This window comes from Myotis myotis, unplaced genomic scaffold (genome assembly GCF_014108235.1).
Source record: "Myotis myotis isolate mMyoMyo1 unplaced genomic scaffold, mMyoMyo1.p scaffold_m19_p_2, whole genome shotgun sequence".
Lineage (NCBI taxonomy): Eukaryota > Metazoa > Chordata > Mammalia > Chiroptera > Vespertilionidae > Myotis > Myotis myotis.
In genome coordinates, this window is record NW_023416324.1 from 16589831 (window position 1) to 16617579 (window position 27749).

At 41.9% G+C, this 27749-nt stretch overlaps 1 protein-coding gene across 2 annotated transcripts; it reads right to left on the minus strand.

Annotated features, from left to right (window-relative positions):
• Positions 1-1659: 1659 nt before the first annotated feature.
• DNAJC8 (DnaJ heat shock protein family (Hsp40) member C8) lies at positions 1660-27749 on the minus strand. Of its 2 annotated transcripts, none has more exons than XM_036349392.1 (9): positions 27610-27749; positions 25116-25217; positions 14168-14224; positions 10293-10359; positions 9682-9776; positions 8087-8158; positions 5144-5235; positions 3724-3799; positions 1660-2478 (listed from the first exon to the last, which is right to left on the minus strand). In XM_036349392.1, exons 1-9 carry the CDS (start codon positions 27685-27687, stop codon positions 2356-2358), a joined length of 762 nt encoding a protein of 253 aa, XP_036205285.1. In that variant the 5' UTR covers positions 27688-27749; the 3' UTR covers positions 1660-2355. The 2 variants fall into 2 exon arrangements, with proteins under 2 accessions (XP_036205285.1, XP_036205284.1); XM_036349391.1 differs by lacking the exon at positions 27610-27749 and adding an exon at positions 27472-27601.

Here is a 27749-nt window from a genome sequence, read left to right on the forward strand (position 1 = left end):
CCCATGCACTGAAAGTTTGCCGGTTCAATTCCGATTCCAGTCAGGGCACATACCTGGGTTTCAGGTTCCATCCCCATTTAGGGGCACCTATGGGAGGAACCAATCGATGTTTCTCTCATACATTGATGTCTCTCTCTCTCCCTCCCTTCCCCCCCCCCTTTATTCTTCCCTCCCTTCCTCTCTAAAATCAGTAAAATATATCTTCGGGTGAGGATGTTTTTAAAAATTTCACTTCCTCCAGGAAACATTCCCCAACTGCTGAGAACGGGATCGAGGGCCCTCTCCTCAGAGCAGTGGGCACGTTGTGCCTTTCATGATCTCTGTACCTGTTCGTGCACCCATGTCCCCAGCGGGCTGAGGTGGGCAGCCAGGGCCCCATCGTGTTCACCACTTCACTTCTAAACCAGCATAGTTGCTAAAGGAATCAGCACACCCATAGCCGATTGCTGGCACAACCTCCTGAGAGCAAAGCCTGGGCCCGCCACGCACAAGCTTGTAGACAGCTGAACCGTGACCTCCACACACCCTGTAAGGAGGCGGTGTGTGCACACCTGCTGTATGAGGTGGGTGTCACTCACCTGGCTAGAAGAGAGTGGCTGCTCCAGCACAGGAGTCTGTATTACCTCATGACGTGCACCCCCCTCTGCCTCGGTCCAGTGTTAACCACCCCACCCACCCTCATGCTCAAACTCAGGGGTAGTTGGGATGTGCTCAGCTGCACTTGGAGGTCAGTAAGACACCCAAGTTTCTGACCCCTCCAAAGGAAGCAAATCAAAGTTGCAGTATACAAGAGATTGTGCCTTGTGATTATGATTCCTCTTTACTCATCTACAAAACACTGTAGCAAGTCTAATTTCAAGTCATCCAGTGTCTCCTATCTTCATCATTTCTCTGTATCTCACCTTATGTCCCTCCCAAGGGCTGTCTCTCATAGCCAGCAGGACATTTGAGTATATACAATGAGCCGTGTACTTTCACAAATTATTTAATTCTCAAAGTAATCAGGACCTTCACTTAACACAGAAAGAATATTGGCAACACCCATTGGGCACTGTGGAGCTACCTTATATATGCCACTAGAGGCCCAGTGCATGGATTCATGCACATTGAAAGGAAATTAATTAGAAGGTGACCAGCAGGGGAGGACTGGGCAAGATGGGCCAGACCCACCCTGGAGCCAATCTCCTGCTGTCCCTCTTTGGCTGGCTGCACCTGGGGCAGTGCCAGAGCTCAAAGGGTGTCTGTGGAACGAGCAGGGTCCCTCCAGCAGGTGGGGTCCCTTGGCCTGCAGGGATGGGGCCCAAACCAGCAGTCTGACATCCCCTGAGGGGTCCCAGAGTGCGAGAGGGCACTCTGCAAAGTTGCTGTCGTTCAGCAGCTCCTGCATTGAGTGTCTGCCCCCTGGTGGTCAGTGCACGTCATACCCATTGGCCAGTCGAACTGCCGGCCAGTCGCTTAGCCTTTTATGTATACTAGTATAGATAGCTACTCCTCCCTAAAAACTGCCACAGTAGTCTATATTCCCATTTGACAGATGAAGAAACTAAGGTTTAGCATATAAGGTTTAGCAAATAAGGGAGCCAGAACTCCAAAGGATATCAGGGTTGGACCAAGCCAGACAAGGGACCCACCTTGGAATAACACCTAAGACTACAGTAATGGTTAGGGTATAAAAATTTATTACACATACAGAATACAACCACTAATGAATGCAGACAGGCTAGGACATAATGGTGTTAGATGGAGGACAGCAAGCTCTTTGGGAAGTGAGCAGGTCTGGATGGTGCAGAGCTTCATGCCACGCAGACTGGCCAGTCAGACGGAAGAACACATGCCTAACACCCCAGGATGTCAGGGTGTCAAGCAACTGCTCTGTGTGCCCACTGCCTTCCCTGTCTGACCTGTGGCTCTGAAGGGTGCCACACCCAGAAGCGAGACAGTGAGGCAAAGGGGCTTCCCCAGGTGGCCCAGGCTTGGATCTGAAGTCACAGCAACACCATTTTAAGCAATATGTTTAATCGGATGATTTCCACAAACTATACACGAAGTCTCTAACCATGACAATTCAGTGAAGTACAAAACATTAAGTTACAGGGTGGAGAAGGCAGCACCAGTGGTGGCACCTTCCAATCTTGGTTGGCCTAGGGGTAAGGGCTGGAGGAAGGTTTCTTTTTAAACCAAGCCCCTCATTTCAATGTACAAAAGAATTACTCTGATTGATATTAAATTGTTTTGAAAACAAAATGGCCTAAAAAGCAAATACTATTCTATGTTGGGGGGAAATGGGAGGAAAGAATGAGTCCTTCAGAGCAGGTGGGAGACAGTGGGGGAAGGTCCGTGGCTGTGGCCCAGGCGTCACTCTCGCTGCTCCATTTTGACTTTCGGTGGTCTCAGGAAGGTCCGATTTTTCTTCTCTTTCTTCCCCTTTGTATTTGCTTGGAAGTTTCGCCAGCTGTCCACACGACCATCTCGACTTTCCTAAACACAAAAGTGGTTGGAGGGAAGGAAACTAGTCAATAAGAGGAAGGGCCTGACCTGCTCTGCCATTGCCTGTAACCTAGCTCAGCATCTGGAACAAGCCTTTGCCCAGGAAAGTCATACCACCCCTAGAAGGCAGGATAAGGCAGCCGCAGGTCAGAAGTGGAAAACAAAATGAGTAATACTCATATCAACAAGGAGGCCACTCTTTGTTGGGGACCTCTGGGCTGGACAGTTAGCATATGCTATTTCTAATCCTCACAAAAAGCTGACTGATCTGTGTACAGTGCCACTAGCATTTCACAAATGACAACACCAAGGCTCAGAGAAGTCAAGTCATTTTCTCGAAGCCATATGGCCAGCCAGTATAACACAGCCACTCCTTCCCGCACCTGTCCTGCTTCCCACCAACACTTGATGGAGGCTCAAAGCCAGCACCAGCTGTACTGAGAGGCCACTGGGGACTTCTTCCTCCTTATCAAGGGGCCTGCTCATCTTCTCTGTATTCATGCATGCATGGTACAAAGTCATCAACTCTGGCTAGCCAATCCCTACCCTGAGACCAAGTGTTGCTCAATTCAGATAACTAGCTGTGCACCTGAAGGATGTAACTAGCGTGTCAAAGGGGAGTAAGGTTCAGAAACCACAAGTCTCTCTGTAGGCAGGACATCGGGTCCATAAGAACCTCGGTTTCTACTAAAAGACCTCTAAGTAGGGCACCTCTCCTTGTCTGCCCCTAAATTAAATGGGCAGGCCATTTTTCTTGAGCCTACTTAGCAGCGTGTGCCTACCACAATCCCTAAGACACCATTCCGGGATCCTCACTGCCCTTGCCAAGGCGACAGAGCTCACAGGAGGCTGAGGCAGGGCAACTCACTCTTCCCCCATATCCCATTTCCCTGACTGTCAGCTCCAGTCAATCTTGGGAATGCCCCAGAAACCAAGTTTCTTTGCTGGGAAGTTTTCTTGCTCTGAAATAAGAATCCCTCCCTGCCCTGACCGGTTTGGCTCAGTGGATAGAGCAGCGGACTGAAAGGTCCCAGGTTCGATTCCAGCCAAGGGCATGTACCTTGCTTGCGGGCACATCCCCAGTAGGAGGTGTGCAAGAGGCAGCTGATCGATGTTTCTCTCTCATCGATGTTTCTAACTCTCTATCCCTCTCTCTTCCTCTCTATAAAAAATCAATAAAATATATTTAAAAAAAAAAAAAAAAAGAATCCCTCCCTGACCACCTTGGAAAGTTACCTCAAAGTTTTTTTGCCACTCCCTTTCGCGTTTGGCTTTTTCTTGAGCTTCAATTTCTTCTTCCCTTTGTCGCTTCCTATGAGGAAAGCCAGACTGTAGTGTTTATACAATACTTAAGAGTGTGTGCTAACTATACAAGTTAAAGCATCTCCCCACAGAAGCAAACATATAAGTAAATCGATTTCCTAGGATTCTACAAAGATAGCAGCTGTCTTGCCCTAGCCAGTTTGGCTCAGTGGATAGAAGGTCAGCCTGCAGACTGAGGGTCCCAGGTTCAATTCAGGTTAAGGGCATATATCTCAGTTGCAGGCTCAATCCCCATGCAAGAGGCAGCCAATAGATATGTCTCTTTCACATCAATGTTTCTCTATCTCTGAGAGGCAACCAATAGATGTGTCCCTCTCACATCAATATTTCTCTCTCTCTCTCTCTCTGAATCTCCCCCTCCACTCTCTCTAAAAATCAATGAAAAAATATCCTTGGGTGAGGATTAAAAACAACAAAAGAAACACAACCAAAGATAGCTATCTGAAAAGGGCCCGAAGTACAATAGTGTGGTTAAGGCCTGGGGTGGGGCTGGGAGGAGAGGGATAGAGGAGGTAAAAGGGGGAAAATTGGGAGGCATCTGTAATATTATCAACAATGAAATAAAATAAAGTTGTTTCATAAATGTCTCATTTTAAAACATGCAGATAAGACTATGGGGAAGAGATAAATTCTCATTACACAGATAGACAAGACCATCAAAACCCAGCCAACCCTAATTGGAGGTTCTGCGTTCAGCCACTGACAAACTATCTCGAGAACCCAGGCCACCTACACTTCAGTAGAATGACCATTACAATTACAGAGGTTCTTACGCAAAAGGATCTCTGCACAAAATTCTATCCCAAAAGAAGAACATTTCATACAACTTCAACTAGCAAAACCTAATTATTGCTTAACACCAATCCACGCCACAAAATACATAAACTAAGTTACCAGTAAACTCAAGATTTTTGATGAGCCAGGGAAAACATACGTTAGGACAACAGACATTGTATATGTGATTATACATACATATATATGTGTGTGTGTGTGCGCGATACTACAACTCACCAAAGCTGCAGCTACCAGACACAAAAAGTTCTGGCCTCAGTAACAACAGCCTCAATAACTGCCTATTTCACGCCAAGAAATCAGGAAGAAAGTACACAGCATCCCTGATTATAAACTCCCTGTGGACAGGTCTATTCAGTATTTCCCAAAGTCAGAATTTCTTACCCTTGTGATTCAAAACGTTGGCTGTTTCAGATAACTATTTTAGATAATTGTTTAAATGACCTATTACATTATTCCTTCTTTGGAAAAACCCCCCAAAGAGCAATGTTGGTTAATCTAGGTATTTAAATATGGTTTAAGCGAATATACTGATATATACCTTTCATGCATCTCTTTGGCTTCTCTCTCCTTCCTTTTAATTTCCAGCTCAGCAAAGAGTTTCATGGTCTGTTTGTATACTGCTTGTTTGAACTACAAGAAAGTTAAGAACCAAAGAAAATAAAATTAAATTATTTACCAACTACTTGAATCAAGTACTTTCAGATGGAGCCCAAAACAAAAGCAGACTAGAACTCGGCAAAGAAAAGGATCTTCAGAGAGAACCACTTAATGATGCTCTCAAGAGATAAATAACACATCCACCTCTGAGATATTTCCACCACTTTCACCATCAGATGATACATAAGAAACTTGCTCTTGTAAAAAGCACTACCTACTCATCACAACCATTTGAGATTTTGGAGGATCCTTTGTGCCAAAGACCTTCCAAAATTAACTTCCTTTTCTTTTTCTTTTCACAAAAATGTTATAATTACTCTGTGCTAGGCACCAGACTAGATACTAGAGATATGAAGTTGTTATCAAGAAGACCAGTCTTAGGGGTCTATTAACTGTGGCAGGGCTGTAATTGCCACCCCCACCCATCTCATTATCTCCTCTCCCTCCATCTAAAATCCCTTACCTTCAGGCACATTGTCACCTAACATAAAAGCCTGTGTTCCTAGGCTTCCTTGTAGCAGAGTGAGGTCCACGTAACTTAAGTTTCAGCCCATAGGATAATAGGAAAAGTGATGTAGCAACTTCCTGGATGTTCTTAGAAAGAGCAGGCTTATCCCTTCTTGCTCCTTTCCTCTACTCTGAACTCTGAGGATGGGGCAACATCCTTGTTGGAAGAGTCAGAAAGAGTTAACATATTAGATAGAAAACAGAACTCTGCCTGGCCGACGTAGCTCAGTGGCTGAACATCAACCTAGGAACCAGGAGGTCATGGTTCAATTCTGGTCAGGACACATGCCCAGGTTGAGGGCTTGGTCCCCAGTCGGGGGGTGTGAAGGCAGCCAATCAATGACACTTTCATTATTGATGTTTCAATCTCCCTCTCCCTTCCTCTCTGAAGTCAATAAAAATATATTTTTTTTAAAAAGAAAACAGAACTCTATCTCTAAAACGTTCCCTCCAAATATAAAGTATTTTAAATATACAAAGAAAGTTAGAAAATAACTCATCATGCAGATTTCATAGAACCTACAGCCTAAAATCAGAGGCACTGGGGAAAAGAGTAATATATGAAGAGAAAAGTAAGTAAAAGAGCCCAAAAATTTCTCGCTTGTTATAATATTGTTACTGTCCACAATGAAAGCAGTGCTGACCAACTCCAATCTCTAATAAAGGCAAACATCAAAGGAGTAAAAGAGTCTGTCATGAATATTTTAATATCTTTAAAAGCTCTAAACTCTCCTGGGTGAACAGTTACTGGTGATTGTCAATATTTTATATTTTTCTGCTTTTTCCAAATTTTCTATCATTAGCATATGTTCCTTTATAATCAGGAAAAAAAGACAACTAACATAAAGTTAGGGCGCTTGTCTGGCTGGTGTGGCTCAGTAGCTGAGCACTGACCCAGGAACCAAGAAGTCACCAGTTCAATCCCCAGTCAGGGAACATGCATGCTCGATCCCCAGTAGGGGGCATGCAGGAGACAGCTTCGATCAATGATGTTTCTCTCTCAGCAATATTTCTATCTATTCCTCTCCCTTCCTCTCTTTCTAAAAATCAATAAAAACTTATTTAAAAAAAAATAGGGTTCTTAACAACTTAGAAGAACCAAGGAATATTTGTCAGAGGGCCTTCAGAAAAGACTACAGAGGGTAATTAAAAGGAAGAAAAAATAAGACTGAGGAGAAAAAAAACTAAAATACTGGAAGAGAGTAAACCCAAAATAGGTAACCATTGGAAAATATAGCCTAGTAGTTCTCAAGCAACATTACTGTCCGGATGATGGGACCAGTCACTGTCAGCAAAATCAATGAAGCAAGAGAAGTTGCAAAGAAGTTTCCCTAGCAAGACAGCCTCTTCTCTATAAATCTTTAAAACCAAGATAGGTATATGGATAACTTACATGCTGACCTAAGTTGAGGCAAGATTAAGATGACTTTAAATTTTTCAGGCTAAAGAGGCAAAAAGACACAAATATTTAAGCAGAATCTCTCGCTTAACCAATCTCCAATAAATAACCTACTGGATTATCCAATGCTCTCCATAACTCTGTAGATTATTACCTAGAGAGCACAATGAACTCATGGCTCATAGACAGCTGTTTAAGAGTCACTTGTGGCCTGGCTGACATGGCTCAGTTGACTGGAGGGTCATCCTGTACACCAAAAGGTGGCAGGTTCGATTCCCAGTCAGGGCACATATCCAGGTTTCGAGTTGGATCCTCGGCCGGGGTACGTGCAGGAGGCAACTGATAGATGTTTTTCTCTCACTTCGATGTTTCTGTCTCTCTCTCTCCCCCACTTCCTCTCTCTAAAATCAGTCAACACATAAATAAATGAAAATAAGAGTCATCTGTGATTTTTCTCAAAGCTGTCTGTGCCAGTTGCAATTAATACTATACTTGTGTGATTTAAATATCACAGAAATTCATAAATATGGTTATAAAAATGGCTACTGTTTATTTTAAAACTAAGTACAATGCTTTATAAAAATTCAATAAACGTAAGTCCCTAAAATAACTGCTACTGAATGAAGTACAGGTGAGATATCTGAAAAGATTAGGAATAAAATCATAAATATCTAGGACTTTAATCTATATTTCACAAGTACCGACATTTTTAAAGTACTTCAAAAGAAATTAAAAGTACTAAAAACTATAGATAATGTTTCATGTGTGTGTTTCATAAAATAAAGTCAACTACAAACTCCAATATATACTCAATAAATGTTTATGCATGTGTGCATCATTCTTTAGACGTCCCTCTCTTTAACTCACCAGTGAACCCACACACACCAGGTAATGTGGCTTTTCCCTTATTTAACTCACCAGCTCTGGATCATCCTCCTCTACATTTGTAGGTTTTCCTTCCTTCTTTAATTGCTTTTTTCGCTCTTTCACCTAAAAAAAAATTGTTTTCATCAAAAAATGAGCACTCATACTTTAAGAATACCCACGAGCCTGCACACACGGTTATGTGTACTTTTCTATACGCACAACAAGAAGTTTCCATTGCGAAAAGAAGAGCCTCCCTCCAAAACAGCAATGCAATCAGCAAGAACTAGGAGCAAGGGGTTCTTTCTCTCGCCTCATCTAAATCCAGTCGACTGGCAGGATGATGGGACCGTGAGGGAGCTGTCCCCACTCATCAAATCCTAGGCCAGATCCAATGAATTCAACACATCACCCACTTATCTTTCACAGTTTGTGGTTATGTGTTTAGTAAAGAAAACATTATGTGTCAAGTTTTAGAAGCAGGCACAGAATAAATATTGGCGTGCTGTTTTTTGGCATTTCTACAACTGCATTCTTTTATTTTCACTGTGAAACCCCTTTATACCAATAATTTTCACATCATGTTAATTGGTGTTTTTACCACTTTGGCAACTATTGAGATCCCCCCAAAAAATCAAATATACTCATCCACACGGAATGACATCACTCCATTAAGCAATTACTCAGTGTCGTACACCAGCAAAAAGCAGTGCTTTCCAAGCTCAGAAAGGCCCCACTGCCACCTTGTGGTCAGAAAGACTGAGGGTGGCTCCTTTACAAGCAAAATTCAGATGAAAGGAAACTACTACAATGGTTCAAGTACAAATTTTCAGGTACTTTTCTGATTTTTTCAGAATTGGGCCTACACGTGCCATTTCCAACACAAGACCAGTAGGATATAATTATGGTCGTCCATCTCCTCTTTGTACTCCTTTTCCTCATTAAACTTGGAGTCATTATTATTATTGGTTATGAAGTTCTGTTTTAGATTCCAAAGCTCTTCAAAGAAAACAACCATATTCACTCCCGACTGAAATAGCCCTTATAAATGGTCTCAAGAGTCTTGTCCCACAAGTAAAAAATTAAACAAAGACCTTTCTTACCTCAAGCAAGCCACCTTAACATTTCCCGCCACTCAGATTTCAGTAATGGAAAAAACAACACCAGCTCTAACTAAATTTATTTCAACTGAGTCCTTCCCTGTTGTTAATACAAACAGGTAGCTCCTCCTTTTTAAAAAATTTACTCATATCCTCTTGCCAGCCTACTTCAACCCCATGTTCCAACCCCTTCACAGGGATAAGCATAAAAATCAAGGGTCAAGTGTGACCACGGCTGCTCCACTTCTCCACTCTCAAATGGAGCAATGTGACATGTAAAGAGAGGACAAAAAGCCATCTCTCCACAACACGGGACTGGTAAGGAAAGAGGTCGGAGCAGCGTCCTAACCACTCTTCATCCTGAGGTCTAGGGGTGAATTAATAGTTTTAGGCACACACTATTCAGGACCACCACAGCAAAGTGGTGGAGACCACATATGCAATCACAATTTCAACAGTAGGCATTGCTATGTTAACATTTACCCTTCTACAAGATGCCCACGGCTTGCTAATACTTCCTGTAAACACAGCAGCTCTATAAATACTTACAGTGTGTTCCACGTATTCTTTTCCTGCCTGAATTACATCCAGGGCCCTCTTCTTTTGTTCCTGATCCAGTAGCAACTTGTAAGCTTTGTCCACAGCTAATGCAAAACATTGAAATTAACTGTTTCTGCAAACACCCTCTGCAAGTCTGAACTATACTCAGGCAGTGTAAACGGACTTTTGCCATCTAAAAGCATTCCCTACTTTGTTAAATTATTTACTGTTGTTAAACTAATTTTAAAAACATATAACTATAGCAATGACTTTCCTTGAGAGCCTTGGAAAAAATTAAATATACACTCAAGGCTAAATACACCACATCCAGGTTTAATCCAGTGATAAAACATGGCCAATTATTTTTTATGTTCAGAGAAAAAAAGGATCCTATGCAGTAACTGTCTTTGTTGGCACACAGAAGCTTTAACAAAGCAAACTTAAGGTCTATTTCTTAAACAGCGACATTTTGCTTTGGAATGACAACTGTTCTTCTACTGAAAACCAGCTCTTCATGACCAGAAGACAAAACTATTATATTCTTTTCTTGATCCAGGACAAGGAACAATTCGTCCCTAACATTGACTATATTATTCAGAAGCAGGTAAATTTACAAATACCTTCAAAAGCCTTTTGTGCTCTGTCAGCATCATCTTGATTTTTGTCAGGATGCACCAAGATGGATAACTATAAGGGAAAAGGAACATTTACTCTTTGCCTGCATTCTTTAACCCAAAAGCTCTAAGATACTGTGGCAAAAAAGACTGTTAGCCAGAAGCATTTTTTAAAAATATTTTTTAATTGATTTCAGAGAGGAAGGGAGAGGGAAAGAGAGAAACATCAATGATGAGAGGGAATAATTGAATGGCTGCCTCCTGTATGCCCCTCTCTGGGGATCAAGCCTGCAACCTGGCATGTGCCGTGACCGGTAATTGAACGGTGACCTCCTGGTTCGTGAGTCAATGCTCAACCACTGAGCAATACCAGTCAGGCCAGAAGCATTTTTTTTAAATTAATAAATATCATAAAATGCCTAGAAATACTGGTCTTTAACAAAATTCAAGCACCAAAAGGTAAATGCACAACTGGGAAACATTTAGGGTTTTAATCACAATGTTGAGGATAAATGTAAGCCTAGTATTATGAAGATGTTGTGATCACAGGGGGGAGGAGGGATATTGAAAACTACCAAGTTCCTGTTAGGTTCCTTATTCTGAGCACTAAGGAATAGGTATGGGACATCATCTCTTTCCTAAAAGAACTTCTAATATAAAACTGTGGTTCTCAGTTCTGGCTGTGCTCCAATCCTGTGAAGCTTTCAAAAAATACAATGTCTACTTTCCACCCTCAGAGCTTCTGAATGAGTCTCTGGCATCTGTACTTGTTAAACCTCTACTAGAATGGGTATCAAACAATAGTAAGGAATTAGTGTTAATTTTGTTAGGTGTAACAAGTAGTTATGCCAAAAAAAATGTCCTTTTTTATTTAAGGAGATTCATGCTGGAGTATCAGGTGTCTGTGATTTACTTGTCAAAAATATATGTATAATGAAGCAAACTGTTGCAAATAGATGGTGAGTATATGGGTGTTCATTGCTTTATCCTTATAACTTAAAAATTTTAAGTCAAAATAAAAAACAAAAATCTCCACAGCTGATTCTTTTAGACAGCCATGGTTAAGAACCACTGACCTACTGCCACGGACAGACAGAAACCAACTAGTTGGAATAGAGGGACTGTGTTGAGGAATGACAGCAAGTGGGAATCTAATGCTAAATCCTACATTATTAGAGACAGAATCCGGGGTCTAATTCCAACTTCCATCATGTACTAGCTGTAAGACCTTAAGCAACTCACTTAACCTATCTGCCTCATCTTCCACCTATATTAGGTACTTATATTTCACTGTGTTGTTTTAAGGTCGAAATGAAATAATGCAAGTAAATAACTTAGCATATTGTCTAACCCACACTGACAACAGTTACCATATAACAAGGACATATATGACAAGACCTATTCTAGTGCATTACTGTAGTACCTCATTTAACCCTCATTAACAACCCCACAAGGTAAACACCATTATTATGTGCATTTCACAATTAAGGTTAACAGACACAGAGAGGCTGAAAGTAACTTGCCCAGTTCAAACTTGAAATTTTAGAGAAAGAAAAAAACTGAATACATGTAAGTGCAGAGAACTCAGGAAGAAAAAAAAACTATAAAATTACATAATGGGAAAAGATTAAGTAGGCAAAGATAAAAAACATCTTGGCTTAATAGCAGATCATAAGATGATTATGAGTCAGCAATGAGGGGGCAATTACTGTATTCAAGAGGCAAGCATGCTGTAGCCAGTTTTTCTCAGTGGTTAGAGCATCGGCCTGCAGACCAAAGAGTCTCAGGTTCGATTCCTGGTCAAGGGCACATACCTCGGTTGCAGGCTCGATCCCCAGCCCAGGTCAGGGTGTGTGCAGGAGGCAACCAGTGTGTCTCTCTCACATCAATGTTTCTGTTTCTCTCTCTCTTTCTCTCTCCCCCTCCTCCCTCCCTTCCACTCTCTCTAAAAATTAATGGAAAGCCCTAGCCAGTTTGACTCAGTGGATAGAGCTTCAGCTCGCAGACTGGGTTCAATTCCAGTCAAGGGCACATACCTCAGTTACAGGCTTGGTCCCAACCCGTTGGGGCGTGTGCCAGAGGCAACTAATCGACAAATCTCTCTCACATCGATGTTTCTCTCTCTGTGTGTCTCTACCCTTCCCTTCCACTCTAAAAATCAATGGAAAAAATACCCTCAGGTGAGGAGTAACAAAAAAAATCAATGGAAAAATATCTTTGGATGAGCATCAAAAGACAAAAAGAAGCAAGCATAACACTGGGTATTAACAAGGATGTCATGCAGGAGCTAAGAATAATATTCAGCACTGGTCAAGCCCTTTTAAATATGTAGTACAGTGGTTTTCAACCTTTTTCATCTTGTAGCACACAAACTAATTACTAAATTCTGCAACACACCAAAAAATATATTTTTTGTCGAATTGACAAAAAAGAAATAGGCATAATTTAATTTTTTTAAATTAACATCCTAGGTTTTTTTAATATTTTTTTAATTGATTTTTAGAGAGAGAGCAGAAGGGAGAGGGACAGAGAGATAGAAACATCAGTGAGAGAGAAACATTGATCGGCTGCCTCCTACACACCCACTAGAGATGGGGCCCAAAATCCGGGTATGTGCCCTGACCAGGAAATGTACCAGCAACCTCTTGGTGCATGGGACAATGTTCAACCAACTAAGCCACACTGGCCAGGTACAATAAGTATAATTTTGATTCATTCACACCAAATGGCTATTGTTGTGTTGGTTGTCATCATTTTTTTATTTGATAATCTAAGGGAAAAGAGGTCAGTGCCCCTGACTAAATAGTCAGGTATTGCATGTTTTTCAAATTCTTGCGGCACACCGGTTGAAAACTGTAGTACATAACAGAAATAAAGACATTGGGGAAAGTTAAAAACAAAACAAAACATGAAATACATAGAAAATCCAATTTGTAAAGACATTATCGGGAGTGTGATTATTCAACTCACAGAAGGAAAGACTGAAGGTTTACTCAACTCTCAAAACTACTTTGTAGCTCAAGTTATTAAACACTAGCGGCCCAGTGCATGAAATTTGTGCACTTGGGGGAGGGGGACCCTCAGCCCAGCCTGCACCCTCTCGCAGCCTGGGAGCCCTCAGGGGATAACCAACTGACAGCTTAGGCCCATTCTCCGCCTAAGCCAGCAGTTGGACATCCTCAGCACTGCCACAGAGGCAGGAGAGGCTCCCACCACCACCACTGTGCTTGCCAGCTGTGAGCCCGGCTTCTGGCTGAGCACACTGACCACCAAGGAGCAGGCTCCTGCATTGAGCATTTACTGCCTGGTGGTCAGTGCATGTCATAGTGACTGGTCGTTCCGCCATTTGGGCAATTTGCATATTAGGCTTTTATTATATAGGATATAGGATTAGACTGAACAAGAATCAGACATTGTGGATCTCTTTTCCTAGAGAATTTCTACAAAGCACTCCTTATTTTAAACCAGTTATCTCCTGGATAGTCATTTAAATTTACAAAAGAAAATTACTAAGGAGTGGGGTCTTAAAAGAATAAAGAACTGTTACAAATCATTTAACATGTTCTCGCCTGGAAGCCAGGGGACTTAGTAAGCATGACTCCATGTAAGCGCTACAATTCTACTTGTACTTCTCCCTTTTAATTAAGGGGCTAAAGAGATTCTATTTGGATATAAAATTCATTCCATTCAGATGACCATCAAATTACTTAAGATTTTATGTCACTATAAGGTTTTTATCTGAGTTACATAGCCTTAAGTTTAAAAAAAAAAAAGTTAAATGTTGGCCCAAACGTCATAACAGCAAATCTTAAGAAAACCATCACATGCTTACATTTTCAAAATGTTCAAACTCCATCCATTACAGAGAAATAGTACTATACCTGCCGAAACCTCTTTTTTATTTCTTCATCTGTCACTTCAGGATCTATTTGAAGAACCTGAAAGAATCAAAATCAACACTGTAAAAAAAATTAAAAGACTTCATAAATTTAAGAGATGCCCAATAAGTATACATATTCTAATCAACTTCTGGAATAGTTCTCAGTCCTAGACAGTTTGGCTCAGTGGATAGAGTGTTGGCCTATGGACCAAAGAGTCCCAGGTTTGATTCCAGTCAAGGGCATATGCCTGGGCTGCAGGCTGGATCCCTAGTAGGGGGCGTGCAGGAGGCAGTCAATCAATGATTTTCTCTCATCGTTGTGTTTCTATCTCTCTCTCCCTCTCCCTTCCTCTCTTAAATCAATAAAAAAATAGAGAGAATAGTACTCAGCATTCTGGAACTGTGCCTGGCACACAGTTCTAAAAATGCTCCAGAAATGTTAATGAGCAAATCAATAACAGAATAATAGCTATTCTGTTTTAGGTTTCCAATACAGTAGTTACTTTCACTCCATCAGAAAAATAATAACTTACCTTATACCCAGAGACATATTTCCAAACTGTAAGAAAATATTGTACTTCTCCTTCATTCATTAATAAAAGTACCCACACCTCCTATCCCCTACTTACCTTTGCAAATGTGGAAAAAGCAAAGAACTCAACAGGGAAAAAATAAGGCTGGCTGATTTTCACCTCAATTGAGAAGTGCCCACTTGGCGCCACTTTATATCTATAATTTACATGGCCCAATAGTTCTCAACCCAGAGTGAACATCGCAATCACCTGTGGAAACCTGACATCAATGCCTGAGTCCCCCTGTAGGAAAGTCTGATTTCAAATGGCATAAATATCTGTTTTGTTTTTTTAGCAATACTGTTTTAAAAAATAAATTTAACTATTCTTCTTCCAAGCCTGGGTATCCTGGTATTGACATTCCTCATCAAGGATTCTAATCCCATTACCACAAATACATACATTCATTCAAGTATTTTATGCAGTAGCTACTACCTGCTGAATACACTGCTATGTACTAGAAATGCAAAGATAAACAGGCAAGGGAACGTGTGTGCGTGTGTGTGTGTTTAAAGAACTTTACTTTTTTTTTAATATATATTTTATTGATTTTTTACAGAGAGGAAGAGAGAGGGTAGAGAGTCAGAATCATCGATGAGAGAGAAACATCTATCAGCTGCCTCCTGCACACCCCCTCCTAGGATGTGCCCGCAACCAAGGTACATGCCCTTGACCGGAATCGAACCTGGGACCCTTCAGTCCGCAGGCTGATGCTCTATCCAGTGAGCCAAACCGGTTAGGGCAGTGGTCGGCAAACTGCAGCTCAGCAAACTGCGGTTCGCGAGCCACATGCGGCTTCTCTGGCCCCTTGAGTGTGGCTCTTCCACAAAATACTGACTTCTGTGCATGGGCCACGAAGTTTCAATCGCACTGTATGTGCACGCCCGCACGTGGTATTTTGTGGAAGAGCCACACTCAAGGGGCCAAAGAGCCACATGTGGCTCGTGAGCCACGGTTTGCCGACCACTGGGTTAGGGCAAACTTTACTTTTTTTTAAGATTTTTTTTTTTTTTTAGAAAGAGAGGAGAGGGAGAGAGATAAACATCAACTAAGGATCAGTTATTAAGGGAGGTGAGAGAGGAAAAAAATAAATCTTGATATGAAAAATACCTACTGCCCTGGCTGGTTGTTCAGTGGTTAGAGCATCGGCCTGGGGACCAACGGGTCACAGGTTTGATTCAGGTCAAGGACACATACCTGGGTTGCAGGTTCAATCCCAGCTCCCGGTCGGGGTGCATGCGGGAAGCAACCAATTGATGTGTCTCTCTCATCAACGTTTCTCTCTCTCTCTCTCTCTCACCCCTCTTCCTTCCTTCTTTCCATTCTCTCTAAAAATCAATGGGAAAAAATATCCTTGGGTGAGGATTAACAAAAAAAGAAAAATACAAACCAGAGAAATTAAAACTGAAAAGTAATCTGCTAAGCTTAATCAGATGCTTAAAGGGTCTTAGAAAAACCTGTCAAGTAATGTCAAGATTTATAGCAAGCTTTCAAAGCATTCAAACAGCCCACCTATAGCAGAATTATTGGCATGCAATGAAGCTGAATCAACCATAACATTCAAAAGACTTGTGAGATGCTCTTATTAATTTGAGAGAAGAAGGGAGAGGGAGAGAGAGAGAGGGAGAGAGAGAGAGAAATCGATCGGTTGCCTCCCACACACATCCTGACTGGGGATCGAACCCTAAACCTGGGTATGTGCCCTGACTGGGAATCGAACCAGCAACTTTTCAGTGCATGGGATGATGCTCAACCAACAGAGCTACACAGGCCAGGGCTCAACAGACCTTTGCAGGTTATGACAAGAGCATACCCATTCTCAAATGCAAGGCATACAACCAGAGGTGAGGGAGAAAGAACTTTAAAACAGAATTTTCAAGAGTCAGTGTGCCCCTTCATACCTTCCTAAGGGAGAAAGGAATTGGGAAAAACTGAGAAAGAATGCAGCCATATAAGATTTACAGATAAAGAGAGATAACTGTATGTACACAAAAATTCAGAGAACTTTACCTTACCTTGGTTCTGGGGAAAAGGAATGCATCAGAGCAAACCAAAGTCCAACAAACCCCAGAAGGTGTCCAAAATGAATGAGAAAGGATGGTAAACTTCCCACCTTCACGAGCGCGCACACACACCCACACTCACACACAGCCTCCAATAAAACGAGCCAAGAACTAATCATGCCAAATATAATTCATAAACTGGTTCCTAAGTGTTTTTTTTTAAAGCCATAATTTATATTTTGGGGGGCAATTGGGACTATTTGCAAGTGGACTCTAAGCTGGATTATATTATTGAAATAATGTTGTTTTTCCTAGGTGTGGTCATGTTTTGTGGTATGTGGAAATGTGCCCGTTTTGAAAAGATAATGCTCAAGTTTTAGGCATAAAGAGTCACAATGTCTGCAGCTTACTTTTAGATGATTTGGCAAAAAGGAAGAGGGTATGTATACTTACATAAATAAATACATAACACACACACACAAAAAGGTATTTTTCCAAGTTATAGCACGTGTGCACTGATTACCAGCAACAAATATTCACCGAGTGCCTTCAAAGCTAATCCAAGTCCTTTCCTATCTTTTAGAGTTGTAGGTAGCCATGAAACACAGTGAAGACAATGACCATTACCTGTGGCCCAAATCTCTTTGAAGCCAGATTTATACATTGAATACAAACTTTTAGGGCATAGATACTGTGCTCACAGACTATTTTCATGGAATTTAAGGTCTAGCAGGGTGGGTATCGACAAGTAATAAGTAGCCCTTACAGAAATGATAAATGCCGGGAAGTGTTTGAGATCTTGCTCCCTGCATGTTATCAGTATGGCTCGAATAAACTCTTATAAAATTTCAAAAAACAAACAAACAAACAAAAATGATAAGTGCCACATTACCAATATGGCTCTAAGGAAGTACACGGGATGTTCACATTCTTGGAAGATTTTTCTGAGCTGTGTCTCGGGCTTTGGGGATACTGCAATGAAAAACCCACAGTCTTGGAACACAAAGAGTTAATTAATCATCATATAGCAACAAAAATGCTTGACTGTGGCATTTATATAACTTCCCAAACTCAAATAAACTGTAAGTCTCCTCCTTTGGGGCCTTAGACTTAAAAGAGGAATCCAGCCTTAACATCACACCTGAATTCTCTGACAGGTTAAATCCCTTTATTTCCAAGGTGCTGAACAAGATAAGCAGAAAATAAAATATGTGGTACCATCTGCTGGAGCCTTAAAGTTAAATTAAAATTTTTTTAAAAAGAGCCCAGCTGGTGTGGCTCAGTTGGTTGAGTGTCATCCCATGCACCAAAAGGTCACCAGTTCAATTCCTGGTCAGGGCATATGCCCAGATTGTGGGTGTGTTCTCCCGTTGGGGTGCGTGTGGGAGGCAGCCAGTCAATGTTTCTCTTTCACGTGCAAGATTCTCTCTCACTCGCTCCCTCTCCCTTCCTGTCCCCGAAATCAATAAAGGTTTTTTTGTTTTGTTTTTTAAAGGAACATGAAAAAGGTAGGACTGAGCAGGGACACAGGTCTACTGGAGCTTATGGAAGGAAGCGGGAGAGAGTTTTTTTTTTTTTTTTTAAATATATTTTATTGATTTTTTACAGAGAGGAAGGGAGAGGGATAAAGTTAGAAACACCGATCAGCTGCCTCCTGCACACCCCCCACTGGGGATGTGCCCACAACCAGGTACATGCCCTTGACCGGAATCGAACCTGGGACCTTTCAGTCCACAGGCCGACGCTCTATCCACTGAGCCAAACCGGTTAGGGCGGGAGAGAGTTCTTAATCTAAGAATTATAGAATGCATAAGAAAGATGACTGCATAATGGCTGAAGGTTAGCAATGTATTCAAATACAGAGCTGTTGAGATGGCAGTCAGGAAAAATAAATGCTCCCTGGAAAAGGATTCGTGTAATAAGACTCCTAATTCCCAGACTAATTTCTGCCTTTTCTACCTGCTGCTCAGTAAGGTGGTGTATAGGAAGACTATTTACATTTCAATTGATAGCTGAGAGGACAGCTACTACTGCATTATTTCTCCTTACTAGAAAAAGACCAGTCTGCTTACATCTGTAGAAAAATCTGATTCATTTAGATCAGGGGTGGGGAAACTTTTTCTGCCAAGGGTTATTTGGATATTTATAACATCATTCACTTAATATAATTAACTTACTTAATATAAATTTGCTGTTATGCAATAAGCTCCTAGATTTATTGAATTTTGAGTCCCACCTGTGGTTGCGTTGGCAGCACCAGACCAAATGATTTCTTGAGCCCATGGGCCAGACGTTCCCCACCTCTGATTTAGATGTTTTGAAAGTTGTTACATAAAAAATACATCACTGATTTCCTAAATCATTAGGAACACCTAATTCTGACTTAAGTGTTAAAAAACAACTTAGTGACATCCTGGCCAGACCTTTGCAGGTTATGACAAGAGCATACTCAGTGGTTAGACCATCGGGTCTTGAGTTTCATTTCTGGTCAAGGGCACATACCTGGGTTGCAGGTTTGCTCCCCCTCCCCCCACCAACCGTCAGGGCACATGCAGGAGCCAATGTGTCTCTCTCACATTGATGTTTCTCTCTCTCTTCCTCCCCCTTCCTTCCACTCTCTCTGAAAGGCAATGGAAAAGATATCCTCATGTGAGGATTAACAACAAGAAAAAGCAACTTTATGACACCCATCCTATAGAGAGGCCAGCACATTTATATGAAATAGAAAAGACAAAAGTTCTAATGGACAGGCATGAAATCCTGCCCACTCAAATACAATCTCACACCTTCCTAAGTGTGCCCACCTCCTCGTATCTTTATGCATCCAAATATGTTTCCTATAGTCAAAACAGGAGCTACGGAGTAGTGAGTTCCACTTCCAGAACCACATTAACTAGTAGGGCATTAAAATCCTAGCTTTTCATACTGGTCCTATTATCTGTCACTCCTCAGCAATCAGATCTCCACAGAAACCCTAATTACCTTAACAAATAAATGGCTAAGTTATACTAGTATGATCACTTGTCCCCTTTTCATGTACTATGCTCAATTTAAAAGTATGACTTAACAGAAGTTGATAGAAAGAACATACCATCAAGTTCTTTATTACCCCCTCAAATTATCTCCCCCTATGCCCACCCTCCCCAAAATCTTATCAAAAGTATTTTTTAAGGTTTTCGCCTTCCCCTTCTCTTTCTGAGCAATGCAATACAAATACATTAAGTGGCGCCAGGCAAAGCAGACATCTACTTTGGGTGGGGAGTCAAGATGGCCCAGAGCAGAGTGTGAGAGCCCATCTGAAATGAAGAAAAAGGCAGTGACAACACTGGGAGTGGTGGCCAGTCACACGGTGCTAGAGCCCAACCTGGGTGAGAGGATCATTCACATAGAAGAGCAGACCAACATGGAATGCCGAAGTAGGCTAAGGAGGGCACCCGGGCATAGTGTGTTAGAACACAAGCAGGGTGAGACTGTTAACACTGGAGAGTGGCCCAGGGCAGGGTGAGAGCTCAAGAGGAAAGATGGAGGCACGGCCATTGAATAAACCCCAATACAGGTGTTTGAGACCAAGCAGGGTAAGAAGAATGTCCACAGGAAAGGCGGTCTGGCACAGGGTACCGGAGTCCAGGTAAGGCCATCTCCACAAAGGAGTGGCCTCGCATGTGTGGAAGCTTGGACATGGTAGGGGAGATGCCCATACAGGAGGACATCCAATGCAAAAGGGCTGCCCAATACAAGATGTTGGAGCTCCAGCAGGATGTAGAGAGCATTTATGTAAAGTATGGCTGGCACAGAGAGCTAGAATCTGAGCAGAGTGAAGAGGGACTCCATGTAGAGGGGTGTGGACTCAAAGCCCAAGTAAGATGAAGAGGGTAGAAAGGGTGCCTGTTTGGCAGTGAGGATGCTGCAGCCTAAGAGGAATGAAAAGAGCCCCTGGGGGTGGAGGGTGGGCACAGAGAACCAGAATCAGGTGAGGAACATACCGCATGGAAGGATGACCTGGCGTGGGAGTTTTGAGCTCCGTTGTGGAGAGAATGGTTGTGCAGTGAGGCAGCAAGGTGCTGGTGTCAGAGTAAAGTGGGATGAGGGCATTCACATAAGGGAAGGCATGGTAATGGAAGATCATTTGCATGTAGGGGGTCAATTAAGTAAATACATATTAAAGATTTTTCACTAGAGAAGGAAAATATAAACATGGAAGGGGAAAAAACCTAGAATAAACCGTGGTGTTGGATTAAAATTGGGTGTAAATATGTATGTACACACATACACTCTCTCTCCTTAGCTCTACCTACCAACAGATTCTGGGAGAGAGAAATCCCAATTGCATTGAGTACACCTACCATTCAAATCTTTATATATATTTCAGAGAGGAAGGGAGAGGGAGAGAGAAATAGAAACATCAATGATGAGAGAATCATTGATCGGCAATCTCCCTCATGCCCCCTACTAGGGGTGAAGCCTGTTTTCAATAGCCAGCAGAAAACACATGAAGAGCTTCAGCAACATGGCACCGCTTCACTGACTCTTAGGGAGGGATTTATTTATGACATACGTCTTGCTTGGATCTGAGATTTTTATCAGAGGAAATGAGAGTGGAGAGTGGTGGCTTCCCAGCAGGTGCATGGCCTCCTTCCACGTAAACTCCCCCACCTGCACTCTCACTGCATCCCTGAGTTCCTGCAGCAACAGCCTCTCCATTAGCCCACAACCAACTGGGGATCGAGCCCACAAACTGGAATCGAACCCGGGGCCCTTCGGTCCGCAGGCGGACACTCTATCCACTGAGCCAAACTGGCTAGTGCCAAATCTTGATTTTAAATACCATTCTTCACTGAAATGAACCAGGGCTCCTCTGTGAAATAGTTAATTTCAGGCTGGGTCAGGAAAAGTACAAGAGTGCTTAGTAATCCAAGAATGATGAAGAATATTAAAAAGACAGGAGCTCACTTGAAAGGTAACCTATTAGCCAAATTTGGGACAATTTGAGCATCAAAATAAATATCTAAATATAACCCAGTGACTAATATAGAAACCCCAAGTTCATACTGACAAATAAATTAATAAAATGAAACTCTGATTAAGGACAGGATATTTATACAATCTCAAAGTACTTCCCCATAAAATACTTATTACAAAAAAGGGAAAAAAAGTAACTTCATGAAAAAACCTAGCAGGCAACTCTTATTTTTATTTTTTTAATTGACTTGAGAGATTTGTTATTCCACTTATTTATGAATTCATTGGTTGTTTCTTGTTATGTGCCCTGACAGGGGATCGAACTCACCACTTGGCATTATCAGAACAACACTAACCAACTGCGCTCCCCAGCCAGGGCTATCAGGCAACTTTTTTGTTGTTGTTGTTAATCCTCATGGGAGGATATTTTTTTCCCACTGCTTTTCAGAGAAAGTGGAAGGGAGGGAGGAATGGGGGTGGGGGGAGAGAGGCACATCGACTGGTTGCATCCTGCATGCAACTGAAACCCAGGTACATGCCCTTGACAGGGAATCAAACCCATGACCCTTTGGTGCATGGGCCAAAGCAATAACCACTTAGCACACCAGCCAGGGCAAGCAGGCAACTCTTCAAGTGATCAAGTTAACATGAATAGTAATGGGATAAATCAAAATCATGTACCAATTTTTTTTAAATATGTTTTTATTAATTTTTGTGAGAGAGGAAGGTAGAGGGACAGATAGAAACATCAATGGGAGAGAATCAACATCGATCAGCTGCCTCCTGCACACCCCGCACTGAGGATCGAGCCTATAACCTGGGCATGTGCCCTGATCAGAAATTGAACCTGCAACCTCTTGGTGCTTGGGTTGATGCTCAAACACTACGTCACACCAGCCAGGCAACTATGTACCCCTTTTTTTTAAAAATATATTTTATTGATTTTTTTTTTTACAGAGAGGAAGGGAGAGGGATAGAGAGTTAGAAACATCCATGAGAGAGAAACATCCATCAGCTGCCTCCTGCACAACCCCCACTGGGGATATGCCCGCAACCAAGGCATATGCCCTTGACCGGAATCGAACCTGGGACCCTTCAGTCCGCAGGCTGACGCTCTATCCACTGGGCCAAACCGGTCAGGGCCCATGTACCACTTTTTAAGTTACAAAGACATGAATGCAGTATCACTTCTGTGATATTCCTGCCAATATTGCATAATCCTATTCTAACATGAAGAAATATCAGATAAACTCAAGCTGAGAGACTTGCTACAAAATAAGTGGCCTGTAATCTTCAGAAATGTCAAGATCACAAAAGTCAAGGAAAGACTGAGGAACTGTTCCAGACTGAAGATTAAAGAGCCATGACAATTAAATGTAACAGGAGATTCTTAACTGGATCTTTTTGTTATAAAGGTCATTATTGATACAATGAACAAATTTGAATGTGGTCTGAGGATTTAGATGGTTATACTGTGGTTCAGTAGGAAATGTTATTTGTAGGAAGAGCATAAAATATTTCAGGATGATGGGAAAATGTATTGCCAACTAAGTTGCAAACAGTTCAAGAAATCGTCTTCACAGTGTACTTGCAACCTTTCTGCAAATCTGAGATTATTTTAAAATAAAAATGTTCTTCTTTTTTTTTTGTCTTTTATTAGAACTAAGAATGGGGACAATGATGGGTGGGAAAGAACAAAGACTTGGGGAGCAAGTGGGAGGCACTGTCTCACTCAGAACACATGGGTCCTCACATATCTTCAAGGTGGAGGATCTGAGAGGGGAGGAAAAAGATCTTCTCTCTGCTGACAACTAGTAACTCAGGGAGAGACTCTGGGGCCAGTGACAGGAGGAAGCAGGGTGGCACTGCTCCTACCAAGGGGTGGGACCTAAGTAGCTGTGACCCCAGTGAGAGGAATTACCTGGGGACTTTGCTAAGATAGGTTCCCCTCTCCAACACAAGACATGGCTGGGCAGGGGCTGTGCAGACCAGGCCAGCCAGAGTCAGTCAATCAGTCAGTCTCCATGCCCCTTCCTCACTAATCCCTATAGGCCCCAGATAGGGACAATTCTAGTCAGTGGCTCCTGCCTTTGAAAAACAGACACAATGCCCTGGCCAGTGCGGCTCAGTTAAATCACTGGTTCCATTCCCATCGGGCACATGTCTGAGGTGCAGGCTCCACCCCTAGTAGGGGGCATGCGGGAGGCAGCCAATTGATGTTTCTCTCTCCCTCTCCCTTCCTCTCTAAAATTAATAAAAATGTGTCTAAAAAGAAAGAAACTATTAAAAAAAAAATACAGAAACAATGGATGAACCTTGAAAACAGTATAAGTGAACTACACCAACATTTGTATAAAGAACAAATGTTGTATGATTCCACTATTTGAGGCACCTAGAATAGGCAAATTCATAGACAGAAAGCAGAACAGAGGTTACCAAGGTACAGGGGTTAGGAGGAATGAGGAGTTATTGTTTAATGGTTTTGGGGTTTCTGTTTTAAATGATGAAAAAGTTCTAGAAATGGTGATGATGGTTTGCACAACACTGTAAACGTACTTAATGCCACTTAACTCTATACCTACAACTGGTTAAAATGGTTACTTTTAGATTATGTATCTTTTACCACAATAACGAGGTTTTTTTAAGTACTCCGTAAGTGTTATTTTTATGCTAACAATATTCATTTCAATTTATAACTGTGAATAAGTAGAAGCTAATTTAAAAATCGTACAATAAAAGAATTGTTTAAATAATAGAGACTTTTAACATGTTGCAAAAACTATTTTATGTAACAACGCATTTAAAATAGCTTGAATAAATAAGTAGCATGAAGTATCCATATGATACTCCTTATTTTTAAATAAAACTATTAAAACGTTTAAATATAAACAGTAAAGAGTAGCTAGAATTTCTCTTAGGGAGAATTATACATGACTGTTTATTCTTGCTTTCTTTATATTTCAAATTTTAATAAGAAATATGATTTACTTTTATAAAAAGGAAAAGTTTAAAGTTATAAAACTAAGGAAACCAAAAAACTCTATCTCCTTGTCTAAAATCTTATGATCATTTTTTAGCTGTTGGGATTTTTCATATTTTTTTAAACTGTGGTGAAACAGAAAATTTTAACAAGCAAAGTAAACAGAAAATCCTAAATTTATCAAAGCTGGTGATCCCTTTACATCTGAAAATAAACCCATATATATTTGGGTTGCTTAAAGATGATGGAGAATATCTGATAGAGCAAAGACTATCTCTTTTTCCTTAACATGGTACCTCTCAGGTTCTGCTCACAATAAAAACACCCAGTTCAATTCCAACTATAATACAAATTAGTTGTGTGTTCTGATGTAAGTCTGCCTGCAACTATGCAAAGCTCCCCATCATGACACCACAGCAACATCAAACTGCTCACCTCAAATGGGTTCAAATTGAAGTAGGAGGAACCAGGACGGGTCAATCTTTCAATCTGATTTTTGGATGTTAGAACTGAATCTCTTTTCTCTATTTGTTTCACCTAAAATAAAAGAGATAAAAACTTCATTAGTAAAGTTTAAAAATAAATTCTGAATTGTTACCTTAACTAGTTACTCACTGACATGTCCAGCAAATATTTGTGTATCTACATGTGCAAGCTATTTTACTAACCATTCTGATGAATAATTACAACAGCTACCATCTGCTGAATTTTAATAATATGAAAACTTTACACGTATTTATTCCTCTCAACAATCCTACACAGTAAATACTATCATCCCCATTCTACAGATAAGAAAACTGAGACTTAGAGAAGTTAACGGAGTTGTTCCCAATTACCCAACTTATAAATAAGAATTTTAATCTTAACAGTTTGATTCCAGAGCAACCATTGAGAGATTTCAAAGTCACATCCACCACCTTCAGTTTCCACTCTAACGATAGAAGATGTACTCAAGTGTGTTCATACTTAATTTACAACTTTTTAAAAGAAAAAAAAAATGCAATTACACTGCAATATATATCAAAGGCAGCATTAAAAAAGTATGTGGGAGAGAGCAAATAACTCTGCCTACCTAACGCTAACAGAGTTAGAAAAATTCCTGGCCCGAAGACAATTAGAAGAAGAACAGGCACCAGGAAGTCCCAGGAAAACATCTTTGGTGCCACTATCAGAACTGGAATGCTGGTTGAAATGAATGCCTGGTATATTATTTACCATCTTTATTCCTCTGATCAAATGACTTTGGGAATCATTTCTACAACATAAGAAGCCGTTCCTTCTCAGCATCTTCCCTCTTCACTCTCTTTAACACAGCATGCCACTTCCTCACCCCCATCATCTTTCTCAGGCTTATGTTTCCTCATAGCACTTAAATCACTACCTGACATTATACTGTATATCTGTTTATTGTTTATCCTTCTCTATAGAATGCAAGCTCAATGAAATGAAGACAGGCCTTTTCTCTCTGCTGGTCATTACCGTAACTGCCACACACAAACAGCACACTGGTACATGTCAGGTGCTCACTACACATTGACGATTGAAGGGTCCTCCTTTACGAGTTTTCTCTCATCTAATTCAAACAAGCCAAAACTGGTTTGTTTGTTTGTTTTCTTTTCTTTTTAAACTAAGAGTTGGTAAGTGAAACAAGTTCCATTATAATTGCTGAACACTTTCACGTGAATCAGGCTTTCAAAAGGACAGACTATATGCGCTAATTTCCGTTTTTAAATGTAATTCTTGGGAGAAACTACTACGTAACACACTGTTACAAAGAGCAAAGACAAAAGATGAGCGTGACCCGGTGCTTCCCTCTGAGTAGCTCACAGCCTGGTGAGAGGCAACTCTGCCCCGCAAATCCATGCCAACTTAACGGGCTCCATCTGCAGCCTTAAGTCTTGCAGTGGTTCTCAACCTTCTGGCCCTGTAAACACAGTTCCTCATGTTGTGACCCAACCATAACATTATTTCCGTTGCTACTTCGTAACTGTAATGTTGCTACTGTTATGAATCGTCATGTAAATACCTGATATGCAGGATGGTCTTAGGCGACCCCTGTGAAAGGGTCGTTGGACCGCCAAAGGGGTCGCGACCCACAGGTTGAGAACCGCCGTGAGAGACGCTGCTGCTTATGAAACTCTTTCTTATATACTCACTCCATTAACCCTCGTAAAAACTCGTTTTAATATTAATTCGTTTTACAGACGTGGAAATGAGATCTGCAAAATCACCGCCTTGAGAGAATTCAGTAACTGCCATGCACGAATCCAACCCGAGGGCCTCTGACTCCAAATGGTACGCTTTTCCTTCATTTTCTCATTCATTAGCCTGCTCAACAAATACTTACTGAACCACCGTAGGTAGTAGGTGCTGGAAATGCGATAGCAAACGAAGCTCAGACCCAACTGACTCCTCTCCTAACAGGACACCAGCCGTTACAAATTCCTTCGTCTCCCTAAACCTCGGGTTTGTCATCTGTAACATGGAGATGCCTCCCTGGCATGACGCATGGTGCCTGGCATTCGCGAATGGCAGAAGTAACCACTAATACCATGCATGACGGAGGACTACGTAGAGAGTGCTTCCGTTTACAAGTAAAAACGGGGGCCAGGACGGTTAAGTCGCCCCCAGGAAGGCCGGCCCCCACTCCGCCAACTTGGCAACTCCACGCGCGCCCCGAGGCTTCATTGGCCAGAATCGCCGTCTACCCGCAGCCGTTGGGCCCAGACCCCTTTTTCGTGGCCCAGGGGAGCCCCCAGCAGCCATCAGGGAGAGACGCACACACACACACCCGGCCCCGCGCCGCCCCGAAGGCCAAACCGGAGGAGCCGCGCAACGGTCCAGGCCAGGAGGACCCCTGCCTCCGCCGGCGGGAGAGTGGGCCCAGGAGGGGTCGCCCGGGTGTCATTACTCATCCCTCGTGGTTCACCTCGCTGTAGAAGGTCATAAACGCCTCCTCCGTACTGCCTCCGCCGGCCGAAGCCCCGCTCTCTCCAGAAGCCGCCATTTTCCCCGGGCCCAGCCACCACGTGACTCTTCTGCGCAGGCGCTGCTTCACGTGATGCTTCC

Coding starts and splice junctions, on each gene's coding strand:
- DNAJC8 (XM_036349391.1), bottom strand. CDS start 27,588: ATGACACCCGGGCGACCCCTCCTGGGCCCACTCTCCCGCCGGCGGAGG. Junction 8,159..9,681: donor AAGAATACGTGGAACACACT/GTAAGTATTTAT, acceptor ATTTTTTTTTAG/GTGAAAGAGCGAAAAAAGCA. Junction 2,479..3,723: donor AGTGGCAAAAAAACTTTGAG/GTAACTTTCCAA, acceptor TTTTGTGTTTAG/GAAAGTCGAGATGGTCGTGT.